Source organism: Vigna umbellata, chromosome 1, assembly GCF_029865625.1.
Source record: "Vigna umbellata cultivar VRB3 chromosome 1, Vumbellata_1.0, whole genome shotgun sequence".
NCBI lineage: Eukaryota > Viridiplantae > Streptophyta > Magnoliopsida > Fabales > Fabaceae > Vigna > Vigna umbellata.
This window is the reverse complement of record NC_142165.1, coordinates 41,891,947-41,909,189: the sequence shown is the minus strand read 5'-3', so window position 1 is coordinate 41,909,189 and position 17,243 is coordinate 41,891,947. Positions and strand designations below refer to the sequence as shown.

Here is a 17,243-nt window from a genome sequence, read left to right as displayed (position 1 = left end):
GTTGAACAAGAGAGATATTTCTCTTCTTCCATAAAACCCAAAACCCTACTTCTCCTGTCATATTATCCTCACTTTTGCTTCTTTTTTCACTTCTTCAACTCACTTCCTATTCTCTTTCATTTCATTCCATGCAAGCATAGTTGGCAAGCTCCAATCGCGGTACGTTTCACGCCTCACTCTTCTTTTTCCTTCCATTTTCTCTCCCTCCATTATCTCTTCAAACACCGCCATAACACTGATTTCAACCGTCTTAAACGAATTCAACGAATGCGAACATTTGATCGGGGCAATAACGAATTGCATCTTCTCCGCAAATTCGGTTCGCGTTGCGTTTCAGCGTCATTTCTGAACTCTGATTCGAGTCTCTTCCATTTGTTGTGTGACGCAGATGAGAAACACTGAATACTGAGGGTAATGGAAGACTATGATACACGGAGGGATAATGGTGGAAGTGGAGTGGCGGTGCCACCCTGCACTTGCTCGGGAGAAGAATTTCGCGCGTCTGGCGGTGGAAAAGGATCATTGCGAGTTGTCGCGGCTGCTAGAAACGGTTCTTCTGTTTCAAATTATGACATGGCTGTGTCGCGGAACGTCAAGAAAACACAAAAGCGTAAAGGTCTTCAGGAGCTGTTCACAGCCGATTACATTGTGAACAGAGTGTTGCGGAAGGACGGTCCTTCGCTTGGTCAGGAGTTTGACTTTCTTCCTTCTGGTGCGTTTCAACGATTCATAGTTATTCTACTGTGTGCCGAGTGCTTAGTGCTCTGTTTTTTTTTTATTGTATCCGGTAGTTGTGGAGCAATGATATTAGATGGGAGTATAAGGCAGTGGTTTTTGGTGATCGGATTCAGTGGATTTGTGTTGTTAAATACTGTATATTTCGGTACATGAGTGCGTGGATAGTTTACTAAATTTTTGAAGAAAATGGGGTATAGATGGAATATGATTATTTCAGTAAAGAACTTTGTATTAGATGAATTGGCTTTGATTTCGAAATTAACACCATCCCTTTCGTTGATTGGAGTGAACATTGAAGGGAGTAAATAATAGTCATTAGTTAAGCATCGTATTTGAATCTGTATTCATAGGAAATATGAAGTTAAACAAAATATTATTTTTGATTTGATTATTAATCACTGCAATGTTCTGTAACTTTTTCTTTCTGACAGAAGAAATAAATTTGTTGGCCTCAATTCAACATGGAGTCGTAAAACACCCTACTTTTTAATTCCTTCCATTGTGCACTTTTACTGAGCAAATAACATTGTTTTACTTCTCCCATTTGGCCATTTCTATTGTTATTCTAAGTATACCTTTAAATCTATTTAGTCTTCTATACCTACCTATTGTATTCATAACGAGCCTTGTTTCCGTTTCCTCTTTGATTGATTAGGACCCAGACACACTTCTGCTTGTCAAGAGGACCAAGGATCCTCAAAAAAGAGGAAGGTGACTTCTATTATTCCAAGAAATATCTGTGGTGTTTCTCTTGCCACTCTCCTTTACATTTATTTATCACAAGTCCTTTTTCATCAGGGTTCCAAGAGTGCAATTCGAAGTCTCACCGATTGTAATAGGACAGCACCTGTGAAGAAGCATGGTATTGGCAAAGGTCTGATGACAGTTTGGAGGGCAACAAATCCTGATGCTGGAGACCTTCCAATTAATTTTGGCGTTGATGGCCAAGAAGTTCCTTTACTTTCAAATTCTATAGGACCGAAGCTGATCCATGAAAACAACAGATCACGGAAAACAGTAAACAGGAATGTAAGCTATATAAACCCACAATATATGCACACTTAGTCTTCTTCCTATACAATATATGAATAAGCTTGTTAGTTCTGGTTTATAATAGTAGGTCTGGATTTTTTTTTTTCTGAACAGGTAATGCCAAAAAATAAAATGCAGAATAAGAGAAATAAATCACAGGATAAGAGGAAAATTTCCATGCAAACAAGAGTGGTAACCAAAAAGTTAAATGTGAATTTGTGTTTACTACTGTTGAATGGTTTGGCAAGATTTTATTTTTCTTGTCTGGCAGGGGGAACTGAACCTAGGTGTGACTCAGAATCAGTCACCAAATAAAAGCTGTGGACTAGCTCTTGATAATGCAATATCCGAGGAGGGAGTTGATCGAGTTTCAATGTTAATTGATGATGAAGAGCTAGAGCTGAGGGAGTTACAAGTAGAAACTGATCTGTTTAGGTGTTCTAATCATCTTGCTGCCAGTGGAATGCTTGTCTGCTCACTTTGTAAAGGTAACTTGGAGGAACAAAAATTGACCAGTATTCCTTGTTATATTCAAATGAGTAATGATGTTATGGAGTTGGAATGTTCCGATTCTGATTAATTTAATTCATTTAATGCGTGGCATTATACAGATGCGCTAGTGAAGTTTCCACCAGATACTGTCAAGATGAAGAAACCTATCCATTTGCAACCATGGGACTCCTCTCCTGAAATTGTGAAGAAATTATTTAAGGTGCATACAATCAATCAGTTCTGACTTCAGATATGTTTATGTTAATGGACGTGTATTGTTATTGGTACTTTCTTGCAGATGTGTTTCTACTCTCATCCACTAACGTTTCTCTGCTATAAAATGCACCTTTACTACTCAAATAGCGCTAAACATTGCCGTGCTAGAAAAGTTTCAAATTTAATCAAGATTGCCATAAAAGTAAATGGAAACATGTAGTAGTTTATATCAAGAATTATGAATATAGTAAGTTTTCAATCAAATTTACTCAGTACTGGTGTGCTCTCCATGTGATTCTCCTCGTGAATATATTTGTCTCTCATGAAGAATCTTGACCAATAATCTTGGGGGAGCTAAAATTATATATTTAATCATTAATACAACAAGAAGGAGCACATAATTTAGTATAACTATAACTATATTGTCAGCAAGAAATTCATCTTTCATTTTAATTTGCAATCTTGTTTTAATAATCTTTATTGCAAAAAATGATCTTTTTATTGTAGCGGGATAAACCGGAAGAGTTAAAATAAGATGAATTAAGCAACCAATTAGAACAGATGAGAAATGAGTGCAGAAATAACGAATAAGTTTGTGTTTACTTCCTTTTTTCTTCAGAAACAAGACTACATGGAAGAGAGAGAGGGTGATGAACACAAGAGGCAAGAGGAGAGAAAATAAAAAAATATCTTATAATTTTTATTTTTTTTTTATATTTAAGACCATACCTAGTTCTCTTTTGAATCCCTCTACCATTATTGTTTTAACAGAACCTACCTAAGTCTCGAAGGTCAACATTCTTTCTTCTGTACATATTTTGTTTATGCTTCTGGAATTTAAACATGTGATGGACATTATAGGTTATATAATGTGAAAGTGAAGGAAATTCTTCCTGGTTTTAGTACCTTGTTATTTCTCAGACAGATCATTATGGGTTTTTGTTTAAGTTTGGATAAACTATTGCTGAATTTTGGATTTATTAGTTACAGCCTGCTGGATTTATTTTGTATTTGACAAAATGTTCTTTCTTTAATTAGTTAATCATTGTCATTTTTAAGGTGTACTGAAGTTACTATATAGCTTCATTTTAAGTTTTTTGGAATTTTTTTTTATGATTAACTTGATATTGACATGGAACTAACTTTATTTTGGCAGGTTTTCCATTTCATTTATACATATGCCATAATTGTTGATATTTGTCCCTTCACTCTTGACGAGCTTGTTCAAGCTTTTCATGACAAGGTTATAAGCCATCTCTGACCCATGCATTGGAAGTATTTCCAATTGTTATTGTTTAATTCTAATTTTAGCATCCAAAGTATCTATCTCTTTACTGCATGTGTTTCCCAGGATTCAATGTTACTTGGCAAGATTCATGTAGCCCTTCTCACACTTCTTCTATCTGACATTGAAGTGGAGCTAACTAATGGATTTTCACCTCATTTAAATAAATCATGTAACTTTCTTGCATTGCTTCACTCGGTGAGTTGCTTATTTTCTTTACCTCATTTTGGGAGGTCATTGATTATTAAGTACTTATTGTTTTGCAAAATTTAATTATAGAATGACTTATTGTTTTATAATGTTTTAGGTACAAGTTCATTACATGTTTACTTTTATAATGATTTGGCAGGTTGAAAGTCAGGAATATTCCCTGGACTTCTGGAGAAGATCTCTAAATTCTCTTACTTGGATTGAAATACTTCGTCAAGTGCTGGTTGCTTCTGGATTTGGTTCGAAACAAGGGTCCTTACGTAGAGATGTCCTTAACAAGGTATTCCAAAGTCCAAATGAACCTCTATTCTCCATCTGACCTGACTTTAATATGTTTTTGTTATTATGTGTTCTTTTACATAAATCAGACATTCTAGATGCTTTTAACTATTATTAGTGTGTATTTTTTTTTTTATAAACTGCCATACTACAACACATCCTAAATGGTGAACATCTGTTTTATGGTATGTTGTCTTCTTTGACAGATTGAGGTAAAATAATATTTAGATTATATCATATATGTTGTAGATGAAGGCAATACATGCATGGTGTTCACGTAGTCATGGAAAAATTAGGTTTCAAAAATGCCTGTCTTTCTTCCACCCACAGCTTCCCTAAGAGAGGGAGAGTACCCTGCCCCTTCCCCTAAAAAATAAAGCATCATCGTCTTCTATGATTTACTAATTACTAGCCACTCCTTGACTGTATTAGTAACCTTTGTTGAAAAGCTTCAGTATCATCAGAAACTACTAAACTATGTGATGAAGTTGTTTAGCATGTACTTTGGTTGTGTTTGACCGTACATATTTTTTTAACCTTTTTTCCCCTTAAAAAATAGAATTTAACAAACAACCTCATACTTGATTTTATAAGTTATAATTTTCAACATTAACTTAAAAGTAACTTTTAAGTTAAAAATAAGCTGGCTCTGATATCTCTCAGGTTCTCAAATGTTAAAAGTTATAATTTTCAACATTAACTTAAAAGTAACTTTTAAGTAATTTCAACAAATTCTGCTCGATTCTCAAATGTATAAACCACTGACTTTGGCATCTCAGATATGAAATTTTAGCAGTTTCAATTGATATAGCTTGGATCATGACAGATCTGTTGATTTAGGGCCTTAGACGGTTAGTTAAACTTTGATAGTTTGAAGAAACAAGGCATGCTACTATACATTTGAAGAGGAGTTAGTGGGTGAATTATCATTGTGGCTAGAAGCCTTGAATGTCCAGTGAATTTTGTTATTTAATAAGCATTACCCTTTTCATGTGCTTAATCTGAACCTATCTTTTAGATTACTGTGTTTCTCTCTGGATTTAACTCTGATCCATTGATAGGGTAAAAGATGTACTATCAGTGAAACATATATTGCCACCTATTTCTTTTTTAAGTTACAATAGTTAGAAAACTGTTTGAGTCAGTCAATAATCTTTTATTGGATGTCATCCAAGTTTTCAGTATTGAATGTGTAGGTTTTAAGGTATAGTCTTACGCTTTTGTTTTGTAGGAATTGAATCTTCTTGTAAACTATGGTCTATGCCCTGGCACCCTGAAGAGTGAGTTGTTTAATATTTTGTCAGAGAGAGGAAACACTGGATGCAAAGTGGTTGAGCTGGCAAAGTCAATGCAGGCAACTAACTGTTTTCTAATTCATTTTTTTTAAAATTATATCCTTTACCTATATTACTGATGAATTTCATCTGTATTTTGATATCATATAGATTGTTGAATTAAACCTTGCCAGCACTAGAGAGGAACTTGAGTCTTTAATATGTTCTACTCTGTCAAGTGATATTACTTTATTTGAAAAGATTTCATCGACTGCTTACCGACTGCGAATGAGCACAGTTACGAAGGACAGTGATGAATCTCATTCAGATACGGAGTACTCTGGTAGTGTTGATGATGAACTTGATGACACTGATACATGCAGCAGTGCTGATGATTTTGAAAATGATTCAATTAATTCCAGTATAAGAAAATTGAAGAGTGTAAACAGTCATAAAAATAATATGCGGAAAATATACACTGAAATTGATGAGAGCCGTTCCGGAGAAGCATGGTTGTTAGGACTGATGGAGAGTGAATATTCGAACTTAAAAATTGAAGAAAAATTGAATGCATTGGCAGCTTTAACTGATCTTGTTTCATCTGGATCCAGCGTTAGGATGAAGGTAAATAATTAACTTCTAGGCAAAGGGTTCATTCAATTGTCTGCCCCTCCCTTCAAATTAAGCCTGAATTTTAAATTGATAAAATTGAAGTTACAGGCTTTGTATTGTCTCCATTTCTCTTACATCCCTTCCCAACTTAAAACCGCCCTCTGAGATGTTTTGTGAAGTAATCTTATCATGTTAGGTTGTATTGTGAATGTGTTTTATGCAGGATTTTTCTAAAGTCTCAGCTGATTGCAATTCTAGCATCCAATTACCAGGATCTGGAGCTAAAATAAAGAGATCAGTAGTAAAGAAACCTGGGTCCCTTTTGAACCATAAAGTACACTTGAATTCTGATCCCTGTAGTGTAGACTCCTCATCATTATTCTCAAGATTCCACAGTTATGAAGCTTACTTCCAAAAGGGAAACGGTCCATCTATGTCACATCCCATTCAATCAGTGTTTTTGGGATCTGATCGTCGGTACAATAGATACTGGCTTTTCTTGGGCCCATGTAATGTAGATGATCCTGGTCACAGGAGGATATATTTTGAATCTTCTGAAGATGGTCACTGGGAGGTTATTGATACTGTGGAGGTGAATTTCTTTTGTTTCTTGTGTGTAAGAAAATATATTTAGTTACACATATTGGAAACATGGGAGTAAACAACCAAACAGGCATATGTTTCATAGTCTCGTGTGTCTATTGTTTGCATTACTATTTTAGTGTTACTTACTTGCATTTGGTTAACCTGCATCTATGCAGGCGTTATGTGCATTGATGTCAGTTCTGGACGATAGAGGAAAACGGGAGGCTCTTCTTATTGAATCATTGGAAAGGAGACAAACATCACTATGCCGATCTATGGCCAGGATTAAACTTAATAGTACTGGAATGGGTTCTATGTCACATTCTGATCAGTCTGAACTGGATATGGTCACAGATGACAGTTATTCTCCTGCATCTGATGTAGACAACCTGAACATGACCGAGACAGCTAAAGACACCTTTCCTTCAGCTGGGGCTGTGGTAATTGAAGCTGGAAAGAAAGTAGAGGATCTAATTAAAAAATGGATCCGTGTTCAAGAATACGATTCTTGGATTTGGAATTCTTTTTACTCAGATCTCAATGTTGTAAAATATGGTAGAAGGTCTTACATGGACTCTCTTGCCAAATGCAAGAGTTGTCATGATCTTTACTGGCGAGATGAGAGACACTGTAAAATTTGCCATATGACATTTGAGCTTGATTTTGACCTAGAAGAAAAATATGCTATCCACATAGCCACATGCAGGGAGAAAGAAGACAACAACACATTTCCTAATCACAAAGTGCTGCCATCACAGATTCAATCTCTGAAAGCTGCAGTTTATGCTATTGAGGTAAGTTGGCATTCATTTCCTTCAATTTTGATCATTTTATTCTTACTGGCATTGATGTCTTGTCTTGTTACATTGGTCCTTTTAAGGCACAAATTCCATGCAATTGGTTGGGGTTTCTGCGGGAAAATTGATATTTCATTCTTTGGGCTACTTAGTTTTGTTTGAATAGTATTGCTGCAATTCTAGAAAATATTTTAGTTATGTTACTTCTAATCCTAGATAAGCATGACAGTAAATTAATTTCAAACGTGTTGCCCTAACTTTTATCTGCTTGTCCAACTTTCTGATGTTCTGTGTTGAAAACATGACATGGTTTACTGTTTATTTTAAGCACGTGGACATTTTGAAGATTAATAATCTTTTCCATTACTCTCACCCGACTTTTTGTACAGTCTGTTATGCCTGAGGATGCCCTGGTTGGTGCTTGGAGGAAATCTGCTCATAAACTATGGGTGAAACGACTCAGACGCACCTCAACTTTAGTGGAGCTTTTACAGGTTATTGTTTTAACTTTATGTTTGATAGAATTTCTGGAGTGTCTGAAATTCTATTTGTCTTAAATTAACTTAAATCTATTTTCGTATGAATTTTTTATGTTATAGGTTCTTGATGATTTTGTTGGTGCCATCAATAAGGACTGGTTGTTTCAATGCAAATTTCCGGATGATGTGTTTGAAGAAATCATTTCATCGTTTGCATCTATGCCCCGTACATCATCCGCCCTAGGTTTGTGGTTAGTGAAGCTAGATGTCATAATTGCTCCCTACCTGGACAGAGTCCATCCTCTGAAAAAGCAGGGAACCGGTGAGATTTAAAGTACTTCTATGTTATTAGAAATAATAAATCACATGACATGATGTAATTATTCTGGCTGTTATAGTTTGTTTTGGTTGCAATTTTTCTTACTTGAGGGTATATCATATATTTTCCCTACGGTATCTGGTTACTTGAAATAATAAATTCTTGGTTATCTGCTTGATAATTGAGGGTATATCATATTTTCCCTTCGGTCTTCTGATTTTTATTCTGTTGCATTATAAAATACCCAGTGTGATAATTCATTTCATATAACTTCATGTCCTCAAATCTATTCGTTCCACCAATCATTAGATATCCAAAACTAGTTTAGTTTCACACGTATGAAGCGTGCTGATGTGCCAACATCTTGCTGATGCATAGTTGAATTGAAATTTGCATATTCGATCTGCAAATTGGTGGTGTAGGATATGCCAAACTCAGGCCGCTCAAGTTCCCTCTCCCTTTTTTAGTTAATAATTTATTCAAAAGAAATATTATCAAATACCAAGACAAACATGCAAGTGTAGGTCGTTAATCAAAAAATTTGGTAGTGTGTCATTTGACGACTTAAAAGGATGGAATGTAATTTATTTTTCAGTGTTTTCTCCTTTTGTTTATTTGGGGTTGTTCCAGATGTTTTTATGTACTGTGGCCATAAGATATGTATTGGGTTTCTCTTTCAGGTCAACATGGTCCTTGGCGATAGGTGTGCTTACGTTTGTTTAATGCATTCGTATATTGTGATTGAAATGAAGAAACTAGCTGTTCCGCTCCTGGACGCCCTGGTGGATTCATCTTACTTGTCAAACATTCTTGCGCTGCCTTTGGTTCCGAATTTTTAGATTGACTACAATACAAACAGTTTCGCCAAGGCTAAGCACACGTCAAATTTCATTTTTCTTGTATCCTCCCCTTTACCCTCTTTTTTCCCTTATACAAGCAATCTTAGTGGTCACATGTATAGCTTTATATTTTTTTATATAAAAAATTACTAGGTAGCTCTAGTTTTTCGGTGCGTAGTCCCACTCGGTTTCTACAAGGTCACCCATTTTTATTGCTTCATGTTTGTGGTCTTCTCGTTTGAGAAATCAATTTTGTCTGTATCTTACAGAATAATAATGTCGTACTGGTTGAAAATAATTTGTATTATGAGAGGATTACAGAGTTTAAGGCCGTTTATTAAGTAAAAACGACATGCGAGTTTCACTGCAATTTTCTTTGCTTTAAAGTTCTTAAAAATTAACCTTTTAAATTGTTTGATCGCGATCTAGTTTAATTATTAGTATAATACACACCAGAAAGAATTTTTATATTTAATGTTTGGGTAATATTCATATTTTCTCACAAATAACATTTATTAAAGGCGTCAACCCGGCCTGTTATTTACATTCCACACGCTTCTAAAGTTCTTGAAATTTAATTTCTGTAATGATTACAACACCAGAAACAGAATAATATACAGACGAGAAATTCAGATGAATGAGAATACTAAAAATAAGTGAGAAAGTTATGCAAACAAGCAACAAAGTTAGTGAATAAAAATTAAAAATTATTTAAATGACTGGCAGGAAAGTTATGTACATGAGTGAGAATGAAAGATCTTTGAAATAAAATTGGAAAAAACATCACTATGATTGAAAGAAAAACATATAAACAAATGGGTGAGAATTTGGGGTAAAGAAATTTAAATTTATGATAATGTGCAAATTCGAAAATGGAGTGAAAAACATGAAAAGTCATTTTTTATATAAAATGCTCATTGATTTTGTTGATTAATCTTCATTTAATAATATGTTTTAACTGTTCTCTTTTTATAAATTTTAAACTTGCTATCTTATTCAAAACATCTGAATAACAAATATATTAAATACAATAGTGAATTATTTCTCATCACATTTTTATACGAATAATAATAACTTTGTTATTAATTTAAAAAATATTTATCAATCATATATAATAATATAGACTATATGACCCTTTTATTTATATATATATATATATATATATATATATATATATATATATATATATATATATATATATATATATATATTAGTGACATTGAGGTTCATACTTAAAACATCGTGTATTTATCGCAATTTCAGCTATAAGGTTAATTTTGGTGTTTTAACTCGGTTAAAATATCAAAGTTTCATTATCGACATTTATCATAAAATGCAATTTTAATACTTCCAGTATCTTTAAATTTTGTAATGTATTTTTCTCACAAGTGTATCTCCACACCTTTATACATGTCTATGTAATTTTTTTCCTAGTACTTCACTGACGTTTCCTTCTCTATTATCTTTTTATCCATTTTTATTTTTTCATTTATGTTAACCCACGTCTTTCTTTTGTCCCTCTAAAACAAACATGTACATGTCAATAATCCAATAAAATCAGAATTATTTTCATATGCAGGTGAGGGAGAAATTATAGAGATGCAGGAAAAAACAGTCCCAGTATCCTGGTCTCAGTCCAAAGCATATGTTAATGGTGATCCTTGTCTTCTTATACATATCACATAGTTCCTAACTACCCCTTTCCAACAATTTAAACAGAAAAGGTACAAAGGAACACTTAATTATAATATTAAGACCATTGTTTGGTCTGCTGACATAGATGCTACGCTACATTTTACCCTGTTTTATTCCAGCTTTTAAAAAGGGCATGTTGATGAAACTTGTCAATAATTCTTCATAAATGTTCTCAGAGCACAAAGCACGAGTACAGATAAACATGATTCCAAATGCAATAATTTAAGTTCTTTAATATGCCCACCAAAGAAAAAGGAAGGTAAACTGCAAATACCGGAACTAAAATTTGGCTAGCATTTAACGTTGAATTGACATATGTTCCAATCCTTGTTGGCTGTGTGATCCTAAAGTAGGTATTTAACAATTCAAAAGTGCTCAAATCTAAAACAAAAGCGAAAGCATAACTTCAAAACCTCCCATTCAATAGTTTCGAAATTTCTATACCAAAGACTACGGAAATAATGCCCAGAAGAAAATGTCCCCAAGTCAAGTCAAGAAGCTTCCTCGTTTTGAAAATGGATACAAGAAAGATGAAAGGAGCAATCAAAACATTACTGCAACTGCATACATATCTGCAACACAAACAGCTATTTTAAGAAAGTTTATCGAGCATGTCATGTTAATTGAAAGAATTACAAGTACATTTTACTGCTCAAATATTATTATTCTGCGAATTTTACTTAGTATGCTTTTTCTACCAATTTTTGTAAACAAAGCATCATTTTGTTACCAACAAAGTGGTAACATGAGTAGAAGTTAAAAAATCAAATGGAAAAATGTGCAAAAACATAGTAAGTTGAATGGTAAAATGTACAATTTTTCTATAGCAAATGAATCTACAAAACCTGATACTAAGTTGCTTGATAAGGTCAATCAATGACTAACAACTACAAAGTTTCGTCATTTATCTTACAGTCAATTCAAATATATTTTACCCATATCAGTGATCAATAAATAATAAAGGATTTGAAACAATATTTAAAAAATATTAATGGGTTTGAAAATTATTATGATCAAACTAATGACTTGAAATGCTCAGCACTTGGACGAGACCTTTAAAAACAACGTGAATGAATTTTACCTGGTAGTGCACCCGAACTCACATCTGCGTTGAAAATATTTTTCTGCTCCTTACAAGAACTGATGATATTTGAGACTAATGTAGATGCACTGAAATTCAACATTTAAAGATTTTCTTATCTTACTGAGAAAGGCATATCTGGAAGCAATTACAATTTGAATTTTTAAGGTACTCAGAAATAAAAGATTATTGCTAAAAGCCTCCCTATTAGGATTAGTCAACTTAAGTACTTTTATTGGTCCTGATGAATTATATGTCTGTTTTTCATATATAGGAGGACAAGGTAGTATTCAACTACTTGCAGCAGTTAAACAAACAAATTTCCCAAACTCAGTACAAATCAGTTCACCTTATTATGTATCTCACTACAACCGGTAAGAAAGTTTTCTTCATTTCACAATAATATATACTGTCAATTCCCCACTATGCTCTTGCAAGGGATATTCTTCAACTATTTATAAATGAAAATGAACTTAAACTGAAATAGGATCAGGAAATTTACACTGAAGTAAAATAAAATACCGATACACACTGTATTATGTTGAAGTGGAGACAGTTTCATATCCCTCTGCCTCAATAGTTTCTACCATTGATATGTCACCTGTTCTTGCAATTTTTCCATTGTCCTGATTTTTGAGAAAAAGAAAGAAAAGGTCCATTCATATTATTTCACAAAGCATACAGCATAAACATAATGCACATTCAGTTTCTCATACATGGTTGAGAACTGTTTTCTAAGAAAGATAAACAATATTCTATCAGAAGAAGACAAGTAAATGTCTATTAACTTGCAAACTCAAACAAGATACAAATCAAATGTTTAATAACAGCTCTAAACTACCAAAATACCCAAGATCACAACTATTTAACAATATATTTTTCTTAACAGTGTCAAGAGTTGCCAATAGCATGCTATAACAGCTCATAGAGGCCATATGCACTACCATGGCATTGCACTTTCTGTAGCAGTTATATAGCACCGTTATGTTAAAACTGTTCACAATCCTAAGATTGCCCACCAAAATTAACATTAGAGGGTCATTTGTGGAGGTAATTTTAGGTAAAAAAGGGATTTCAGCTTAAAGAAATTCCTTTTAAAGTTCATGATTACCATGCTTCAATTATCTCCTCCCTCCTATCTTGCGACTACTTCACAACCTCGGTTTGATCCTCCGGCCACTTTCAGGCAACCCATGATGAAGCTTATTTGACATCTAGTTCTCACTCTTAGTTCCAAATTTCTCGTGATTAAATCTATTTTCATTGTTCACTTATTCTCATTCATCTCTGTTTTTAGTGTTATTGTCACACTACTGAGTTCCTTTTTCTGTTTTCTCTAGTTCCCTTAGTTCCATCAATCCATGTTCTCCATTTATTGACTCTGTAGTCTAATTCTCGAGTTCTTTTAGCTATAACCCACGGACCCAAACTAATTATAGCACCAACAACTGGAACCTAAAACAATAGAATAAACTAGCACACACACATGCATAGTGATATAACAGGATTCAGTAATGTTCCTACGTCCTAGGAAACAAGGCAGTTGTCTTTCAACCGTTAATTAGAAATAGGGTTATAATCGCTCCAACATCTACCCACCCATAGATATGAGTCATGCACAACACTAAAGCACTCTGTTTTTCTCTATCTATTTGGTCAGTCACGGCATCCTTCGTTACTATTTTACTTGTAGGTTTTTTTCAAAAAGCTAAAACCTATGGCTTAATAACGAACATGTCTAGATACTTTGGTACTTGTTAATACTTGATCATTTATATTTATATAAACTGTATAAATTATTTCAAAATAGTCATTATCCCAGTAAGCCCTGTATTGTAAAATATTTTCAGTTTCATCTGCTATCCTGGGATTGCTAAATATGACAGTGTCCCAATAAAAAGGAAAAATAATGTGATAGAACTAGCATCATGATTCCAATAACGAAGAGTGAAAACCCATACATAAGACGAATTACAACTCCAAAACTTGCAATGACAATGAAGATGAATAGTAAGTCATAAGTTACCATAACATGGACATGTGTAGGATTCAAAAGATCCAGAATCCGTCTATAATGAGTTATCATCATCAAAGAATTTTGTGGGGTGAGAATCCGATTAACGGCACTGGCAACATCCCTAAGCGCATCAACATCCAACCCAGAGTCAATCTCATCCAAAATAGCCAAATCCGCCCCCAAAACTGCAAGCTGCAAGATTTCATTGCGTTTGCGTTCACCGCCACTAAACCCTTCATTCACATTCCTATTGAGAAAATCAGGCTTCATATTAACAAGCTTAAGCTTCTCCATCAGGTAAGAAAAACACTGCACCACAAAACAATCACAACCATAACAGGTAATATCAACAACCAACCTCATAACAATATATGAGAAACACAGAGTACTATTTGGATTAACTTAAATGACTTAAAGTTAAAATCAACTTTACAATACCTCGAGTGGACCAAGCTCAGGTAGACCAAGCTTTTTCCTTCGAGCATTGTAGGCCATTACAAGAAACTCATCATTGGAAACACCAGGAATTTCAACGGGGGATTGGAAACTCATGAAGAGACCCGAAAGAGACCTTTCTTCGGGTTCCATTTCAAGCAAATTCTCCCCTTTGAATACAACACTGCCTCCGGTAACTTCATAATCAGGGTGCCCTACTAGAACCTGCATATTGTTCAATTAGCATGGTCACATTTCAACACTAAAAAATCAGTTTTTTTTCAATTGATTGAAAGAGGGTAGGGTAAATGAGCAACCTTGGCGAAAGTACTTTTGCCAGAGCCATTTTTTCCCATGATGGCGTGGACCTCTCCTTGGTTAACGGTGAGGTTAACGCCATGGAGAATCTGGACGTTAGACTCGATGATCTTGGCTCTAAGGTCATTGACTTGGAGCAGGGGAATGGAAGCAGTAACGAGTGAAACGCGGTGGTTGAGGCGGCGGAGGGTGGGGAAAGTGGGTTTGGTGGACGGTGGAAGAGGGAGGAGGGAGCGAGAAGAATGAGTAGGTAGAGATAAAGCCATGGCTGCACACGAAAGCAGAGAATCAAAGTCCGCAATCCCTTATACCACCAAGTGCTTGTTTTTTCTGCCATTTTTTTATTTTTCTCATAAACTTTTCTCCAATTATCATTGGCTTCTTTTAAATACATTGCCTTAATAACTTTTTTACCTTATTTATTTTTTACTAGTAAAAACTGATAAAATTATTATTAGTAAAATTATAAAATTAAATATAGTTTTATCATAAACAATTTTTATTTATTTCACATGTCATTTTTTAATTAAAAGAATGGTTAAGTTTAAAAAAATATCAAATTAAAAAATATGGTTAGATTTTAAACAGTAGTTTCTTCAAAGATAAAATTGGTTAAATATTTATTTTATTAAAAAAATAATAAAATACCAAAAATATAATCATCTTTATATAATAGTGAAAACACATGCATATGTGTTTATTTTTTTTATAACAAAAAATAATGAAGTTAAAATTATCAAAATAAATATAAATAATTTTTACAATTTACTTATAGATAGTTTTTATTTATTGTATAAATAAATTTTATTTCTTTAATTTAGAAAAATAGTTAATTTTAAAAATGTTAAATTAAAAAAATCAGTTAAATTTAAATAAAAAGAATAAAAGTGAAAAAAAAAGTGAGGAAAAGAAAGAAAAGTCTTTTATATAGAGATATAAATTTATAGACGTGTAAATTTAGGAAGAGTACGTATAGATAAAAGAGAAAAATAAATCATTAAATCATGTTAATAAGGAAATACGAATAAAGAATACAATAAAAATGGGTAAAATATTAAATTTATTTATTTATTCATTAGTAACAATTTATTTTATTTGTTATTTTAATAATATTGTTTTAAATATATGTTTTATTATAATAAAACTTAATAAGCAATGACAATAATAATTTAACTAATATTAAACCTCAAGTAAATACGCATAAATGTTTGTGGTATACTCATATTAAGTTTACAATCATGTTGTATATATTTTATTAATACTTATAATAAAGAAATATAAATCGTGGCATATGAACTTAAAAAATAAATAATTGCAGTAATATAAAAAGAAGACAAACATACAAGGTTTTGCGTGGAAGAAAGAAAATAATGTATTCTATAAAAGTATGTAAGAAAGAAGAATTAAAAGGAAACATAGTTATATTTTGGAGAAGCCACCCATTTACTAAACCATATCATTCAAAATTCCTGGTCATTGATATGACACTGATCACACAAAAATGGTTATACTATGTCCCACTCAGAATCCGCTCATCATTAACATGTGTTTAGGTGATATTCATTATCATAACTCAAATGATAAATACCAACTAACAAACGTTTTAATAAATCATATTATTTTAATTCACAAGTAAATAAACGTTTAAAATGATGTTTTTGTTCATTTTATACGTTTTTATTATAAAAATAGAATTTGAAAATTGTAATAAGAAAAGCAAATACAGAAACTAAATTTAACTAATTCTTATAACATCAAAAAGACAAATAATGTAATATACAATTATATGTAAATATTTGTAAATATTACAAATTTCAAAATTAATATACATCAATAATTAATAAAGAAAATTTGATACTTCTAACATGGTTTTCACTATAATGGTAAAGACAAAAGTTACCATTTATTGAATGATCATAATGTCATAATTAAATGTCTTATCATTTTTATATGATCATAATGTGATAATGTAAATGTCTTACATTTTTAGTTGAATGTAGTATATTACTCTTTTATATGAATATGTACACTATAAATTGATTATAATATATATATATATATATATATATATATATATATATATAACTTTTGTAATAAATCCTTTTACCAATAAAATTAAAATTTTAAAAATCTAATAATAAAAATATAGAGGCTCTAACACGTGCGGAAATCAGCATGGAAATAGCAAGTAACAGGTGTATTGGAATCACCCAGATGTACATAAATCAGACCGTTGGATTGAGTAACTGAATAAAAAAAATAATTTGAAAAGAATGTGTATATATATATAAGCAGTGAATCAACACGCAATTAATATTGCCCTAAAATGTCTCCTAAGAGTCTAGAATTGAGGCACAGCCACATATGAGAGGAGGGGTCCATCCGAGGTGGGACTAATGCTTAAATCAGATATTGGTGATATTTAATTTCTAATTACTTTTGAATGATAGGAAATAAAATGAATTATCTTTCTAGAAGAATGAAGGAAGAAAAGAGAATAGCATAAGTTGGAGGAGTAAAAGAGTCATTGGCCTATATAA

At 32.7% G+C, this 17,243-nt stretch overlaps 2 protein-coding genes across 8 annotated transcripts; one reads left to right on the top strand and one right to left on the bottom strand.

Moving 5' to 3' along the window:
• On the top strand, positions 1-9,527 carry LOC124846935 (Homeodomain-like transcriptional regulator). Of its 2 annotated transcripts, XM_047324308.2 has the most exons (17): positions 1-159; positions 389-712; positions 1,394-1,449; positions 1,537-1,767; positions 1,885-1,962; positions 2,042-2,258; positions 2,382-2,482; positions 3,635-3,721; positions 3,830-3,961; positions 4,113-4,253; positions 5,484-5,606; positions 5,698-6,150; positions 6,362-6,730; positions 6,900-7,517; positions 7,910-8,014; positions 8,120-8,321; positions 8,999-9,527. In XM_047324308.2, the coding sequence occupies exons 2-17, from the start codon at positions 415-417 to the stop codon at positions 9,019-9,021; spliced, it is 3,234 nt and encodes a 1,077-aa protein (XP_047180264.1). In that variant the 5' UTR covers positions 1-159; positions 389-414; the 3' UTR covers positions 9,022-9,527. The 2 variants fall into 2 exon arrangements, with proteins under 2 accessions (XP_047180264.1, XP_087959288.1); XM_088103162.1 differs by lacking the exon at positions 1,885-1,962.
• A 1,596-nt stretch (positions 9,528-11,123) lies between these two features.
• NAP7 (non-intrinsic ABC protein 7) lies at positions 11,124-14,995 on the bottom strand. Of its 6 annotated transcripts, none has more exons than XM_088103160.1 (6): positions 14,703-14,995; positions 14,389-14,610; positions 13,960-14,259; positions 12,456-12,559; positions 11,934-12,022; positions 11,124-11,439 (listed from the first exon to the last, which is right to left on the bottom strand). In XM_088103160.1, exons 1-4 carry the CDS (start codon positions 14,967-14,969, stop codon positions 12,470-12,472), a joined length of 879 nt encoding a protein of 292 aa, XP_087959286.1. In that variant the 5' UTR covers positions 14,970-14,995; the 3' UTR covers positions 11,124-11,439; positions 11,934-12,022; positions 12,456-12,469. The 6 variants fall into 6 exon arrangements, with proteins under 6 accessions (XP_087959286.1, XP_087959283.1, XP_087959287.1 ...); XM_088103157.1 differs by having other exon boundaries at positions 11,124-11,424; XM_088103161.1 differs by having other exon boundaries at positions 12,466-12,559.
• Positions 14,996-17,243: the final 2,248 nt, after the last annotated feature.